Source organism: Callionymus lyra, chromosome 7 (assembly GCF_982586985.1).
Source record: "Callionymus lyra chromosome 7, fCalLyr1.hap1.1, whole genome shotgun sequence".
NCBI lineage: Eukaryota > Metazoa > Chordata > Actinopteri > Syngnathiformes > Callionymidae > Callionymus > Callionymus lyra.
The window spans coordinates 18,954,329-18,969,315 of record NC_141824.1 but is presented as its reverse complement, the minus strand read 5'-3'; the positions used below and the strand labels follow the sequence as shown (position 1 = coordinate 18,969,315).

At 39.3% G+C, this 14,987-nt stretch overlaps 3 protein-coding genes across 9 annotated transcripts; all 3 read left to right on the top strand.

Moving 5' to 3' along the window:
• The first annotated feature begins 409 nt into the window (after window positions 1–409).
• LOC148075297 (pannexin-1-like) lies at window positions 410–9,055 on the top strand. Of its 3 annotated transcripts, none has more exons than XM_087795961.1 (8): window positions 410–529; window positions 2,001–2,203; window positions 2,621–2,736; window positions 3,329–3,516; window positions 4,965–5,246; window positions 5,310–5,532; window positions 6,798–6,999; window positions 7,583–9,055. In XM_087795961.1, the coding sequence occupies exons 2-8, from the start codon at window positions 2,023–2,025 to the stop codon at window positions 7,657–7,659; spliced, it is 1,269 nt and encodes a 422-aa protein (XP_087652087.1). In that variant the 5' UTR covers window positions 410–529; window positions 2,001–2,022; the 3' UTR covers window positions 7,660–9,055. The 3 variants fall into 3 exon arrangements, with proteins under 3 accessions (XP_087652087.1, XP_087652088.1, XP_087652086.1); XM_087795962.1 differs by having other exon boundaries at window positions 432–529; window positions 1,998–2,203; window positions 6,807–6,999; XM_087795960.1 differs by having other exon boundaries at window positions 432–529; window positions 1,998–2,203.
• Window positions 9,056–9,183: 128 nt separating this feature from the next.
• LOC148075296 (mth938 domain-containing protein-like) lies at window positions 9,184–12,974 on the top strand. 2 transcript variants are annotated; one of them, XM_087795963.1, is made up of 4 exons: window positions 9,184–9,273; window positions 10,229–10,366; window positions 10,681–10,776; window positions 12,391–12,974. In XM_087795963.1, the coding sequence occupies exons 2-4, from the start codon at window positions 10,235–10,237 to the stop codon at window positions 12,529–12,531; spliced, it is 369 nt and encodes a 122-aa protein (XP_087652089.1). In that variant the 5' UTR covers window positions 9,184–9,273; window positions 10,229–10,234; the 3' UTR covers window positions 12,532–12,974. The 2 variants fall into 2 exon arrangements, with proteins under 2 accessions (XP_087652089.1, XP_087652090.1); XM_087795964.1 differs by lacking the exon at window positions 9,184–9,273 and adding an exon at window positions 9,321–9,343.
• LOC148075295 (mth938 domain-containing protein-like) lies at window positions 12,684–14,949 on the top strand. 4 transcript variants are annotated; one of them, XM_087795965.1, is made up of 5 exons: window positions 12,705–12,728; window positions 13,106–13,187; window positions 13,795–13,941; window positions 14,009–14,104; window positions 14,162–14,949. In XM_087795965.1, the coding sequence occupies exons 3-5, from the start codon at window positions 13,810–13,812 to the stop codon at window positions 14,300–14,302; spliced, it is 369 nt and encodes a 122-aa protein (XP_087652091.1). In that variant the 5' UTR covers window positions 12,705–12,728; window positions 13,106–13,187; window positions 13,795–13,809; the 3' UTR covers window positions 14,303–14,949. The 4 variants fall into 4 exon arrangements, with proteins under 4 accessions (XP_087652094.1, XP_087652092.1, XP_087652091.1 ...); XM_087795968.1 differs by lacking the exon at window positions 13,106–13,187 and having other exon boundaries at window positions 12,684–12,728; window positions 13,809–13,941; XM_087795966.1 differs by lacking the exon at window positions 13,106–13,187 and having other exon boundaries at window positions 12,684–12,728.
• Window positions 14,950–14,987: the final 38 nt, after the last annotated feature.

Sequence of the window (14,987 nt, the reverse complement as noted above, 5' to 3'; positions counted from 1 at the left end):
GATTTCATACACATTTTGGACGTTTTACGTTGTGTTGATATATTGACTAATTCTATTCACTTTCATTCTCATTTTATTTAATATTGTACTATAATAATAGCTACTATTTGAATTGAGGTGACACAGTGCAACCATAAAAAAAACGATTAATTATTATTAATTAATTATTATTATTCACACAAAAAAAGCAGTTGTTGTGGAGATTATATCTTGTACAAATAATATCGTTATTATTTAGGTAAACATTGAACAGTCTAACGAAGTTATCTTTGTAATTTAAGCTTTGTATCTTCTTCACTCTGTTGTGTTTCCCTGAACGCATCATTCTCGGTGTAAAACGGAGTTGTCGGGCTGCGCTTGAACGCATCTATTATGAAGCTGAGCGGAAGGAGTCTCCGGCAGACAGGAACTGAAGTCAGTCCGAAACTTGATGTTCGTCCGCCGTGTCGCACGTTCGAGCTCCTGCTGCTCACCTGGACTCACCTTTGCTCCAGTCATGTTCGTTTGACGGAGTCACTACTTCTGTCAGGTACGACCGAGTCCTCTCTCGTTTTTGTTCTCTTTTATTAAACCAGACGCTTCTTTTTCACGCGTTATTTCCACTTTTCATTGACGGCAGCGAGTCCTGAGTTAAAAGTGCAGATTTATAACCGGTGCAGACAGCTGAGGAAAGTTTGCTGGTTCTGTTGGTGAATCCGTTCTAACTCGCCCGGAGCGGGTTTAAATTTAGACTGTTGCTGGACGAGCTGCTGGGGTAGAATGTCTGGACCTCACGGGTTGTTTTGCATCTTCTAACAAACCAGCCACAACAAATACACACTTCTGTTTAAGTCATAAACTAATTTATATTAAACTATGTTGTGAGATCGAAACTAAAAGGAACATTGGAGACTTAACTAAACTATTAAAAAACGCAAGTAAATCCTGATTCTGAAAAAAAAGAGAAAGTTTTAAAGTATCTCAGACCTACTTTCGCTTATGTGTTTACAGGAAATACAGTTGTAAAACACAGTATAAAGTTAAGGCAAAATAAACGATTTCCCTTTTACAATGTATACGTTTTTCACTTTCATTTATTTGAATAAAAAGTGAAAATAATTTCACTAGTCCAGAAATATTGATTGTAGAATATATGCTTAAGTAAGTAAGTAAGTAAGTACTTTTTATTTGTATAGCGCTTTTCCAGACCAGGGTCATAAAAGGCATAAACAATCAAAACAATATTCAACAAAGTATATACTTTAAAGGTCAAGATAAAACTGATAACACAACAGGAGTTCCAGAAAATCAAGGAACAAATAAAAATGTTTTAAGATGTTTCTTGAAGGAGTCAGTAGATCCATCAAACACAGAGGGAGAGGAAGATCGTTCCAAAGCTTAGGAGCAACAGTCTGGAAGGATTTCTCTTCTCTGGTCCTGAACCGTGTGCGTGGAACCATCAGTAGATTCTGATCCACAGACCTCAGAGCCCGAGCTGGGGTGTAAGGCTGGATCAGATCAGTGATGTAAGGAGGAGCCTGACCATGAATAGATCTGAAAGTAAGAACCAGAATTAGTAGTAACTGAAGAAGAAACTCAATATGCTTAAAAACTGCTTTGAATACTAAAAGTTGATTCATTACTTCATGTTTGCTTGCAAACTCTAAATGTTCTGGAATATAAAAACATATTTTAATGGAACAATGATGAGACTTTTCTAAAAAATACTGTCTGTAATTTGATAAAATTACCCTTTTCTTCCCATATTGGGGAAATTTAATGAAAATGATAATGTTTGTGAATGTCTGATGTATTTTTGAATTGAAACTGTCTGATATTATTGAATCAAGAAATTGAAAATGATTAAGAAATCCTAAATATGCAGATGGTTCAGTGTTTTTATGAGTGGGAGGAGCTTCAAGTTTTTATAGTTGTCATTAGCAACCACTCCCACCCTGTTGAACTATTCAATCAAACCTTATTAATGTTCATTCGCTTATTTGAGTTGTTTACCTCAGCAGGTGAACACAGTAGACGAGCAACATGGCGATCGCTCACGTGGCAACCGAGTACGTTTTCAGCGATTTCCTGCTGAAGGAGCCGAACCAGAACCGGTACCGAAGCGCCCGCACCGAGCTGGTGGTGGACAAGATGGTGACCTGCGTAGCCGTTGGGCTTCCACTGCTGCTCATCTCGCTGGCGTTTGCTCAGGAAGTGTCAGTGGGTAAGTCTGGTGACAGTTATGCAGAAACCATGTGTTAGGAAGCAAACTAGGAAGCAACTTGGTCTTAATGCAGTTTTGTGTGGCCACGACATCTTCTTTTTTTTTTAAGAGGTTTTGTTGTTTGCATGTCATCTGATGCAAAACAATAGGATATTGAGTTCAGGGTCATGGGATGCAGTGACCACAGTCCGTGCCTCGAATTTTTCGATAAGAAGGATAAAATATATTAACGAATATCAGGCTTGTATTTTAGAGGTTATTCATTTTTGTGTTTCCCTTAGAGTAAAATCCATTTTTTCTGGTTATTTAAAAAGTTGAATTGTGCGTTGTGTTCATTTTGTCGAGTACAACTCTTACTCCTTTAGGTGGAATGACAGCAGATGTCTTTGTTACCTCTCTCTTGTATCTTTCCTCCAGGAACTCAGATTAGCTGCTTTGCTCCGTCCAACTTCTCCTGGAGACAAGCAGCTTATGTGGACTCTTACTGCTGGGCCAACGTTCACACACACACTCTCAATCTGTGGCTGCACAAGGTACACACACACAACACACACATCTATATGAGTGTTACTCTTTTACCAGAAATTAAGTTCCTTCTCCTGTTTTTTGGAATCCATTCTTGACCTTTAAAGTATATATTTTATTAAATATTGTTTTGATTGTTTAAGCGCTTTGTGAACCTGGTCTGGAAAAGCGCTATATAAATACAAATTACTTACTTACTTACTTACTGGCTCTAATCCTGGGTTGTGGGGGCAGCATCCACGGTTAAGAGACCCACACTTCCCTTGTTTAATGGTGTTTATCAAAGTAGAATTAGACATTTAAGGAAAAGGGTGTTGTCTTGACCAAGTTTTAGAATAAGTCATGTGACAATTCAGCTGCAGGAATGTTCCAGCAGCTTTTGTCTTCATCAACTGAGGTTATTTTTAGATGTTGAGCCGAGTGACTTTATGTGTTCTTATATTCCTGCTGTGTGTGGTGAAGTGACGATGGTTTTTTAAACATCTAATGAAACGAAGAAAGAGGGGATTTTTGTCAAACACATGCTTTTAACAACTCTATATATCTCTACAAGACCCTGAGACGTTGTGCAGGTTTTGATCTCCGTTGTGTCGGCCTCAGTTCTTCCCGTACATCCTGCTGCTGGTGGCCGTGATGATGTACACGCCGGCTCTGTTCTGGAGGTTCTCCGCCGCGCCGCTGCTGCAGTCGGACCTCAGCTTCATCATGGAGGAGCTGGACCGATGCTACAATCGAGCCGTCACCTTCTCCAAGCGCATGGCCACAGCCGGACTGCTGTCCTCTGACAGGTATCTTCACATAGGATCTAACACATTGAATGAATTGGCTAAGAAGTGATCGCCTCATTTAGAAACTCTGCATAGATCACCATGTTTTTCAAACGGAAGGAAGCAAAGGAACTGAACACTTTCTGAACTAGAGGATGAAGTACACATGTGCTTCACAAATCACATTTAATCATAAAGTTGTGACATATTTTCCCACATTCTCTACAGTATATTAAGTATATTAAAGGTGTGTATTAGCAAGAAGCTGGTGATATGATGCGTGTTATGACACAGTTGCAACAATATATTGTCATACTGTAGTATCAACGATATATTTGTAGTATTGTCGAGTACTTTACTCTGGTGTTACAGAATTTACAGAACACATGACTCTTGAAGAAGTTGTAACTTTATTGCTTTTATTCGTTTTGAAACCAGAATGTGTCGAGTTGACTGTAGCCTCTCGTCCTCAGTCATACCCCAGATCTTGTGGGACGCCATTGTTCTTTATCTGCAGAGGCTGTAAGGACTGCGACTGGAAGTTTAATTGAAAACGAACAAAGCGTGAATTTGTGTTAGTTGTTAATACAAAGAGTATAAATATTTTACATGTTTAAAAAAAAAAGTGCCATATATCGGCATATGGATATTTTGTAACACCACTAGTAATTTTAGATCAGGTCTTGGCAGGGTGACAAACTTTTGTTCTTTAGTTGCACTTAATGAAATGCTTCAGTATCAAACACGTTTTGTCTTTTAGAGCCAAGTTACCCAGAGGTTAATCATGTGACTAGTCGAGGCATGCAGGAAAATTTTGTTGTTACCAAATATGTTTTGTGGTGACAACCACAGACCGAGTTCACATGCATAGATTTATGCATCACAAGGCATTCCTCTCGCCAGTTTTGAGTGTGGCATCTTGTGATGTATGTATCTATTTTTGAAGTTTTGTGTCATGGAGTCCCGTGTACCAAAATGAACAAATCTGTATTCGACTGTGGTTTTGCCACTAGGAGGCGCCAGTAAACATCTTAGTCCCGCTATAAAGCGATTTAAAACGAGAACAAGACATTTCTTTATACCGTTTTTTTAACTCATTTTTTTTGACAAATGTGTCATAAACGTTTGTTAGATTGGTCAAAAGTGTACTTTTTTATGACATATCTACTCTATTAAATACATTTTCATTTTGTAAGAATTGATCCTATACAATTGGTATCGAAAAAAAAGTTCAGGAACCGTGAGGGTCTCAACATAAGTACATGTAACAAAATATTTCAATTGATTCCAAGCCCTGGTGTTGCATCAATTCTTTATCATTTTATAAATCTCCAATTTTGCAAATGCATTCATTTGTGCGTTTCAAAATGAGGCCACTGCGCTGTAAGACAGACACCTGGTGTTCAGGAAGGTGAACTGCAAGTGGCTCTTGACCTCCTGATCCTCACCCCTCATCCTTTGTTCTGCAGCAGCGACCCGACCGAGGGCTGCTTCAACTACCCGCTGGTGGAGAAGTTCCTGATGACGAAGCGCTGCAGTCGAGTGCTGCTCCTCCACTACCTGCTGTGTCGAGGCCTGACTCTGATCACGCTGGTGGGCGCCTGCGTCTACCTGGGCTACTACCTGCGCCTGGCCACGAAGAGCGACGAGTTCGGCTGCGAGCTTCGCGTGGGCCTCCTCGCGTACGACCCGGGGATCCCAGAGAAGGTCCAGTGTAAGCTGGTGGCCGTGGGAGTCTTCTTTCTGCTCAGGTGTGTGTGTAGACGGTCAGGAAGTCGTCGCGTCCAGTACCTGACGGGGTCTCTTCTCTGCAGCCTGGTCAACCTGGTGGTCTTCATCGCTCTGGTCCCCGTGGTGTTCTACGCCAGCATGCGTCCTCTCCTGTGCCATGGGTACGCCCGCTTCCTGGAGGCGTACCAGTCCCTCCCCACGGTCGGCGTCCTCCCCACGCCCGACGGTCACTGGGACGACCTGTCTCTGTATCTGCTCTTCCTGGAGGAGAACATCAGCGAGCTCAAGTCCTACAAGTACATTAAGGTGAGGTGACTCGATTGTTAGGCTCATTAGATTGGACTTGATTATCACTTTATCTTTACACCGTATATATTTCCAATTAGTCGGTAAAGTAAGTAAGTAATTTTTATATAGATAGCGCTTTTCCAGACCAGGGTCACAAAGCGCTTAAACAATCAAAACAATACTCAATAAAGTATATACTTTAAAGGTCAAGATAAAACTGATAACACAACAGGAGTTCCAGAAAATCAAGGAAAAGCCTGAACAAATAAAAACGTCTTAAGATGTTTCTTGAAGGAGTCAGTAGATCATCAAACACAGAGGGAGAGGAAGATCGTTCCAAAGCTTAGGAGCAACAGCCTGGAAGGATTTCTCTCCTCTGGTCCTGAACCGTGTGCGTGGAACCATCAGTAGATTCTGATCCACAGACCTCAGAGCCCGAGCTGGGGTGTAAGGCTGGATCAGATCACTGATGTAAGGAGGAGTCCGACCATAAATGGATCTGAAAGTAAGAACCAGAATTTTAAAGTTGATCCTGAAAGAAACTGGAAGCCAATGCAGAGTTTAAAGGACCGGAGAAATGTGAGTTCTTCTACTAGAGCGGGTCAGAATTCTCGCTGCAGAGTTCTGAATCAACTGCAGGCGAGACAGATCCTTCTTGTTAAGACATGATAATAAACTGTTACAATAGTCCAGACGAGAAGAAACAAACGCATGGATTACAAGCTCCAGATCATGTTGTGACAACATTTTCCTAAGTTTAGAGATTTTTCTCAGTTGAAGGAAACAGTTTCTGGTCAGTTTTCTACACTGTTGAACAAGAGACATGTCTTTATCAAATACAACACCCAGGTTTCTCAGGCTCAGTTTGACAGACTGACCTAAGTCAACCAAAAAATGTGTAAAAAAAAAAAAGCTCCACGAAAAAGTAAAATTGATAAATCTTTCACACACAGAACTGACCATTAGATATTGGTGTGTTTTCAAGAATAACACTCTTGCGGGAATAAACTGAGACAGTTGTTTGTAGTGTTTGAAACGCTTGTTGATTTTGACCTGTCCATGATTTTTTTACTTATGATTTTTCCTCTTCTTCAACTTCTGTCTGTCCTCTCCTCGTGTCCAAATATCTGTCCTTCCCTGATATTGTCTTCACTCCTTTGGGACACTTGTTTCTCTTCCTCATCCTCTCTGTTCAACTCGGTATCTTCACCTCTGACGCCTCTGAGCGAAACAATCACGACACCAATCAGATGTTTGTGAAGCTGCAGTGTGACGGGCTCTAGTGTCTGCAGGTGCTGGAGCTGCTGAAGAGGCGAGGCGAGTGTTCCGGGGAGAGCTTCGACGCCATGGGTCTGCTGCAGACCCTCTGCCTGGTCAAGTTAGACACCGTGGACGGAAAGAAACCGCCAGACGCAAAGCTAGACGAATGCGACAGCGGCTGCAAGAGTCCCAACTCTGACGGAGAGTGTAAATTGGAGATGAAAGGTGAGGAATGCTGTCGGCCCGTGGGTCACCTTGACCCGGATATAACGCGAGGGTTAAGGATAAAACTTGGTTGTCTGGTTTTTGGGGCCATTTAAATTATGATTTTTATGATGATTGATTTTTAGTGTCCATATATTTTCAGTTGTTTTGAAGCATTAAAACTGATTTAGAGCAAACAATTTGTGCTATTGTTTTTTTTTTCTCAAAATTTGAATAATAATGAATTAAATGTGTAGTTGTTTTTTTCCCTTTAATTAATTTTTCTTGTACGTCAATATAAGTTAAAAAAAAAAATGAAACATGTGTTTTGTATGATATTTTGTTCTTGATTTTATTTGTATTAAAATTAAATATTATTAAATAGCAAGTACTTGCTTAGTTTTAAAACATGTTTTTACATGTTCTTCACATCATATTAAGGCTTTCTTTTGAGGCCCTCACTCACAGGTTATAGTGTGGCCCCTGAATTGAATTACCCGCCACAGGCTTGAAGTAGATTTACAGTTTATGTTGCACTCCTGTTCAACGATCTTTGCATCTTAAAATGATTCCGTAAAAAAATAAAAGTATTTTCTTGTTCCAGAACTTTCTCCGTTGCTGACGGCGAACAGCGGATCTTCGAGCGGCGGCGACGCTAACCTGCGGCAGCGAGCCATGTGAACAACAAACTGTGCCTGAAGGTCGTTCGTCATATAGAGATTCTAACATCATCACACTTGAATGTTCCTGTTGTTTCAGGAAGAACTGACAAAAGTCTCCCTGTTGAAGATCTCTTATTTATTTGTTGTCTTTGTTCAGATTTTTTTTTTTTTTTTTTTTCAATCCATCATGATCATTCATTAGGGTTTAGGCCGTGGCCCTCTGAATGAAAAAAGGTTCAGAAGAAGTCTTTAGGAGACTCAACATTGCATATTAGTCTTTTTAATTTTATCGTGTTGTTGATCGAGAATCCAATCATTTACAGCAAACATGAAAACCAACACATTATTTCCAGCTGCAAGTGTCAGTCTTGTTGTTTCAATGGTCAATCACAGCACTTCCTGTCACTTTCCTGCGAGAAGGAAATCACATTTCCAACATATCCGTGTAGATATGTCTTGTCTTTGTTACTAACAAATGGAAAACTCAGTGTCTCGAGTCTTGACGGCTCTCAAAGTTTCAGTCGAGCTCATCAAGAATGGTGCCTTCAAATCTTCAGTGAATTCCAGGGCCAAGTTCAACTATTGTATGACTTAAAAAAAATGATATCTATAACTTAAATATTAAGTGTTGATTCATTCATAATGAGAAAACTCTGCGTTATTACAAATGTTTTTAATCCAAAACGTAATAATTTAATCTATGAAGCAGCTTGTGTTGATCTGGAGTTCACTGCAGCTGAGTCGGCACCGGGACTGAATCTTCGAGGGCCTCGATAAACTGAGTTCATGTGTGTTTACTCAACATGTTATTTAATTCCCTCTGGGATGTGCAGAGAGCATGTAATTATTTCAAAAATATTTCTTAAACCAATTGACTAATTTCAAGTGTTGATCCTGCAGATATGTCACAGGGTTTTTTTTTCTATTGAAGGATGTGTTTGTAAGGTAGTGACACTGCAGCACAGTTGTGTACTTGTGTTTTGTTGATGGCTAGGAAACATGCATGGAGTTTTATTAGAGCACAGAACAAAAAAAAGCTGCGTCTTGATGAATTCATATTGATGTTTTTTTGTCAGAAACTCAGGGATGTAAATGTCTCACTCATTTTATACAGTTGTTTGGACTTTGCTGCCTGTGTTTTGCATGAACTGTGGTACTTTTTTTTTGCTACTTTTAAATGTACTTTTTGATGGAGTTGTGTCAAAGTTCTCAAATCAAAAATAATAATTCAGTGGTGCCTTAGACTTTCGCCAGATTCACACATTTCGTTTGTGTAAAATATCACTTTTTTAACGTTAAGGTTTGTTATTGTGAAATAAGAAATGTGTGATGGTTCATTAAGCTCTTGAGATGAATGTGTATTTTGTCAAAACTGCCTTCATACGTTTGTTAATAAAAGTGTGTTTTGAAATAGCCCGAGTTTACTTCTTCATAGTAGCAATACAATTAATGTAGTAGTCTGCGATATATTAAGTTATATCGATTTATTAATTGATTTTCTTGTTGGCGAACCTTATTTTGAAGGAACCGAGTAATTTTGATTAAACCGGATGTAGTCTTCTCGTGTCTCCGGACGTGACGTCATATTTTCCGTGCGTTGACTGAATCGAAACTTGTTTTTTTTTGCTTTCAGGTAATCGCTTTTTTTCTTATATATATGATATTGTGAGGCTGATTTATTGAATCGTGTTAAGGGTGGGAGGGTAAGGGTTTCATTAAAATGTAAAAAAAACAACACGTATCTCAATCTGTAATCTCTCTTGTCATACTTCAGAAATAAGTGAACTATTAAAATATATCACTGGAAACTTTAACTTTGGCTATTTTGTTTCAAGTTGATGGATACCAAAACACAGAGCTTTATTTACAACCTTTAAACAACATCTGGAAGTTTTGGCCAAAATATCAAACTGTTTCTAGAAATGTATAAATTCCAGAATAAACCACTTTATTTTAATCCTTTCTCAACTATAAACAGCTCTACTGATGTTTTACGGTTATGTGCTAAAGCAGGGCTGGGCAATTAAAATTCTTCAAGGGCCACATTAAATTCTGTGAATGTTGTTAGGGGCCGTCAAGCAAAAAGAAAGATGAGTAAATCCCTAAAAAAAAAGGACATTCGTCATTAGGGCGTGACATTTATTAAACTAAATAAGCTGCAATTTTATTGTTGTTTATATGAGTTTTTTTCAAAACATTTCTTCAACTAACTTAAAAAATATATTTTGAGGGATTAATATATATTCAAAGAATTACACACAAAAGGAGGAAAAAGTAAAATGTAAATTAATAATAAATACAAAATACTCTTTTTAATGCATTAGAACCATTTATACAGGATCATATTTGACATAACGAGGGCCGCATAAATACAGTCAAAGGGCCGCATGTGGCCCCCGTGCTACACAGGTCTGGTGTAAAGTCTTGAGTTTTTGGCTATATTTACATGATATTTCCTTATTTTACTCACGTGACCTACATGCACAAACTTCAATTCTTTTGAACAGTTTAAGATAATCTTTCATCATTTATCACTCAAGTTTGAAACCTCGGATAAGTGACTCCCCCCTGCCCGTGTGTGTCCTCAGTGAAGAATGTCTTCTCCAGAGATAGAGTCTCTCTCCTGGGGCGAGATGAAGGTCCAGGGCTGCTCCAGCTCCTACAAGGACTGTAAAGTCTGGCCAGGAGGCAGCCGGGCCTGGGACTGGAGAGAGACAGGAACCAAGGTGAAGACACTCAAAGAAGTTAAAATCATATTAGGATATTTCAGAAGTAAGTCCTATAAGATGAGACAAATCATCTTATTTATTGTTTCCTGGTGGGCTGAAGAAACCCTGGACGTCCATCATATGTTCTAAATGTGTTTTAAATTAACATAAATAAGGCCTCAAAGATCTGGTCATAACAGTGTGAAGATGTAAATGGTGTCGTGAAACACTTCGATCACTAGGGGGCAGCAGAGCCGCGCTGGTGAACTGACTATTTTAAATTGTCAATATCTAAGATAAGAAGGTAATCAAACGGTTTATTCTTTGCACAGCATGTCCCGGGAGTCCAGCCTGCAGATCTGGATGAAGTCCTGAAGTCTGGCGTTGAAACGCTTGTGATTGGTCGAGGCATGAACGAAGTTCTGGAGGTAACGACTGTTTGTGTCTCATCTTAATTTAAAATCATTCATGCTTTATATTCTTAAGCATTTTATTTTATTGTATCTGTACTATCATCAGATCACATGTCTCATGACAAACACTCGAGACCAGACAGTCGATAAAAAACTGTTGCTTATCTTCGGTCATTCTTGTCAGCAATGATATTTTGCACAAAAGACTTCTAGGCATGAGAAGGCATTAGAAGGTTGTGGGTTTGAGTCCCGTCATAGTCAATGTGTCATAAAACAGAAACACTTCTCTCAAACCAGAGATATTGGCTTCAGTCCTTTACAGATTTAACATAATATAAAGTTTACTGCCCTCATGATGTCAGAGTAAGACAATACAATTGTAAAAAAAAAGAAGTATTACAGCAAACTAACATTTACTTCTTATTTCTGTCAGTGTTTATTACAGATACTTATAGACCGATACATTGAGTCGCATTCTTTTAGTGTTGCTTTTTGTCAGACAAAATGCATTTGTTAAACTTTCTTCTGAAGATGGTCTCCATATAATTTTATTTTTATAGGCAGCAAATCAGACTTCTAGGTCTGAGAAGGTGTTTAAAGATTTTGGGTTCGAGTCCCACCAGAGTGGATTTAACATTAGATGTCCTCTCTGCACCATGTGAGTCAAATTTGATCAAACTTAATGATGTATATTTTTCCCCTTTTTTTGTTCTTTTTATGATCATTTATGTGAGTCTGCATGTATTACCTTTTAGCTATGATGAAATACTGACTTTATATAAGTTGTATTCTTCCATTGACACTCTTTGCTCTTTCACATATATTACAAAATGTATTTTTAAAATACATTTATCTAATGTTTCTTGCGGTCGAGGATCATCTTTACTCATCTGATCATTGTTGTCAAAGCCTTTCCTATTGTGTCGCAAATGGACTTCAAAGGTTGTGGGTTTGAGTCCCACCAGAGTCGAACTAAGATGACTAGATAGACAATAAGATAACTTTATTGATGATGATGATGATGATGATGACGACGACGACGACGACGATGACGATGACGACGATGATGATGATGATGATGATAATGATGAAGACGATGATGACGATGATGATGATGATGATAATGATGGTGATGATGATGATGATGATGAAGACGATGATGACGATGATGATGATGATGATAATGATGGTGATGATGATGATGATGATGATGAAGACGATGATGACGATGATGATGATGACAATAATGATGGTGATGATGATGATGATGATGATGATGATGAAGACGATGATGACGATGATGATGATGACAATAATGATGGTGATGATGATGATGATGATGATGAAGACGTAATGATGATGATGATGATGACGATGATGATGATGATGATGATGATGATGATGATGATGATGATGATGACGATGACGATGACGATGATGATGAAGACGATGATGATGATGATGATGATGATGATGATGACGATGACGATGATGATGATGATGATGATGAAGACGATGAAGACGATGATGACGATGATGATGATGATGACGATGATGATGACGATGATGATGATCGTGATGATGATGATGATGATGATGACGATGGCGTCCTCTCTCCTCCTTCCTCAGGTTCCATCCTCCACTCTGGACTTTGTGACCCAGAAAGGCGTGGACGTCCGAGTCCTACAGACGGAGAAGGCTGTGGCCGAGTACAACCGTCTAGTGGTGCAGGGCGCTAAAGTGGGCGGAGTCTTTCACTCCACCTGCTGAAAAGCTCGCGAGGGCCAACAGTGAATAAATACTGGTCCAGATCCTCGTACAATTGGAGACTGAAATAAAAAGAGAGGAAGTTGTTGATCCTAAAATGATCTTTATATAGCAGCGATGCTTCGAGTCGTGAAGGCCAGGCTTGGGTTTCAGGACAGAAATAGACTTTGAACGCAGGACGAGACACACCAGGACGACATGTAAGTTTGAAACTTGCTCTTGTCCGGCAGAAATAAAGACTTGTGATCAGAAATGTTTCTTTAGAGCAGCTGCTTGTAGAATAATGTGAGTTTTGTACCTTCAGTCGACTTACAAGTATTACTTCTACTGTATTGTTGAGTCTGTAAGTTCGAGTCCCTCCATTTACGAGTCTAATATGTTTACTAAAGGAGTAGTTTATTGAAAATAAAATTAATTAAAATAAAATGATTTATGATCAAACTAAATTTGTAATGTTTTTTATTTTGTGAATAATTTCTTGTGGTGATTATTTAATCCTTTGTCATGTGAAGTTTTTTCTTTTCGATCATGTTGTGACTTCTTCCCATCCACGTTTTGGCTCCATGGCGCCTCACAGTGGTCACAGTGTGGTACCTCAGCCCTTTGGAAGTGTGTCTGCGTTCTAAGAGAAGTAACAAGGAGACAATATTAAACAAAATGTACGTTGTATCTTTATTCTTTAAATCTCAAATTAGCTTATCTGTATTTGTTCTCTTTCACCAAACAGATGTATGTACTTACGAGTTTTACTTGTATTCTTGTTATCAATCCCCCGTCCCTTATTTTATCTCAAACATTTGCATCTTTATAGCTTTCTTTATCAACATGAACATTAATCTACATTGATTTTGAGACCGTCCGGCACATAATGACTTGGCGGGTTGTTCAAAACATGTACTCTTGAGCAGGGGTCCCTGATAAAATATAAAAAAAGAATTAAATTAAAATAAATCGTATAGAGTGTGTGTTTCATAGTCATAATCAATAATAGAAACTGTTATTGTTTCTGTGCGAAATGTTAACAGCTGCCTCACCTTAGTGATGATCTGATGAAGCTTCATGAAACAGTGTCATGTTGTTTAGATGTCAGTAGGTGGCGCCATCAATTTAAAATGATGTGATTTTTAAATAGAACATTTGTTTAAAACAAAGGGAAATAGTGCAGAAACCGCCATCTAGTGGACTCTGACAATAATGACACTGCTTCATGAAGCTTCATCAGACCATCACTGCTGTTCCAACCTACTGACTTAAAAACATGCACAGTTTGTCCACCACAGCATGTCCTCTCCCTCCATCTCCTCTCTGTCCTGGGGTCACATGAAGGTCAAAGGCTGCTCGTCCAACTACAAGGACTGTAAAGTCTGGCCGGGAGGCAGTCGGACGTGGGACTGGAGAGAGACGGGGACAGACGTGGGTTTTAACTCCACCATCAATATCAATAATACTTTGTCCGAGAGTCTGTTTTCGATGACCGCAGCATCACCCCGGTGTCCAGCCGGCCGACCTGGAGGAGGTGCTGCAGAAGGGCGTGGACCTGCTGGTCATTGGAAGAGGCATGAGCGAGGCACTTCAGGTGAGAGCGACACAAGCCCTTTCAGAGTCGCCTCAACAGTCCTGTCCCTCCGCTCAGGTTCCCGCCTCCACTCTGGACTTCGTCAAACGCACCGGGGTGGAGGTCAGAGTGCTGCAGACGGAGAAGGCCGTGGCCGAGTACAACCAACTGGCCGGACGAGGAGCTAAAGTGGGCGGAGTCTTCCATTCCACCTGCTGAATGTCAAAGAGATCATACGTTCTACTGTCTTTCCTGCTATTGAGAAAGGCTTAATGGAGACACCGGCCTCTTACAAATACTAATTAGTTACTCACATGAGTGAGCCGAAACATTATGACCACCAACAATTGACAAGGTCTTAGACATGTAGGTATCGTTCATGCTCCAAACTGCATTATTCTGAACTTTAATCAACCATTTTCTGTCCTGAACTCTACAGAACCAGCTAGCAACAGAGGTGTGTATCGGCAAGAATCATGCTATACAATGCATATCAATATATCAACAATATGATACTGTAGGAACAAGGAAATATTTGTCCCGAGTTTTTTCAGTAAAAAAGCTACTGGAGTCAACTGTATCCTCTTGTCCTCAGTAAATGTTTCTAATGTTAATAAAATGTAATAAAATAATATATATAAATGTTATTGAAAGTTAACCATAAAAGTACGATGACAAAAACAAAATAAAAATATTGCAATATTTATTTCTTGGTGGTGCTTTTCATTACCTCCACCAAGGAGAGGCATTAGGTTTGCAAATGTATAAAAGCGAGGTTGATAAAGGCGTTTCTAAATTACATTTAAGAGAATTCTATACATATTTATAAAGGCTTCAGAGGTTGGACATGAAAATACTTGTGAAAATACCATGTCCCTAAATGAGCTCCTTCTGGCAGATGTGT

Bases quoted from the DNA above. Each gene is read 5' to 3' on its own strand.
- LOC148075297 (XM_087795961.1), top strand. From the start codon at position 2,023: ATGGCGATCGCTCACGTGGCAACCGAGTACGTTTTCAGCGATTTCCTG. The intron at 5,533-6,797 runs GTGAGGTGACTC...GACGGGCTCTAG, and splicing joins AGTCCTACAAGTACATTAAG to TGTCTGCAGGTGCTGGAGCT. The intron at 7,000-7,582 runs GTGAGGAATGCT...TTCTTGTTCCAG, and splicing joins GTGTAAATTGGAGATGAAAG to AACTTTCTCCGTTGCTGACG.
- LOC148075296 (XM_087795963.1), top strand. From the start codon at position 10,235: ATGTCTTCTCCAGAGATAGAGTCTCTCTCCTGGGGCGAGATGAAGGTC. The intron at 10,367-10,680 runs GTGAAGACACTC...TTCTTTGCACAG, and splicing joins GGAGAGAGACAGGAACCAAG to CATGTCCCGGGAGTCCAGCC. The intron at 10,777-12,390 runs GTAACGACTGTT...CTCCTTCCTCAG, and splicing joins GCATGAACGAAGTTCTGGAG to GTTCCATCCTCCACTCTGGA.
- LOC148075295 (XM_087795968.1), top strand. From the start codon at position 13,810: ATGTCCTCTCCCTCCATCTCCTCTCTGTCCTGGGGTCACATGAAGGTC. The intron at 13,942-14,008 runs GTGGGTTTTAAC...CGATGACCGCAG, and splicing joins GGAGAGAGACGGGGACAGAC to CATCACCCCGGTGTCCAGCC. The intron at 14,105-14,161 runs GTGAGAGCGACA...CCCTCCGCTCAG, and splicing joins GCATGAGCGAGGCACTTCAG to GTTCCCGCCTCCACTCTGGA.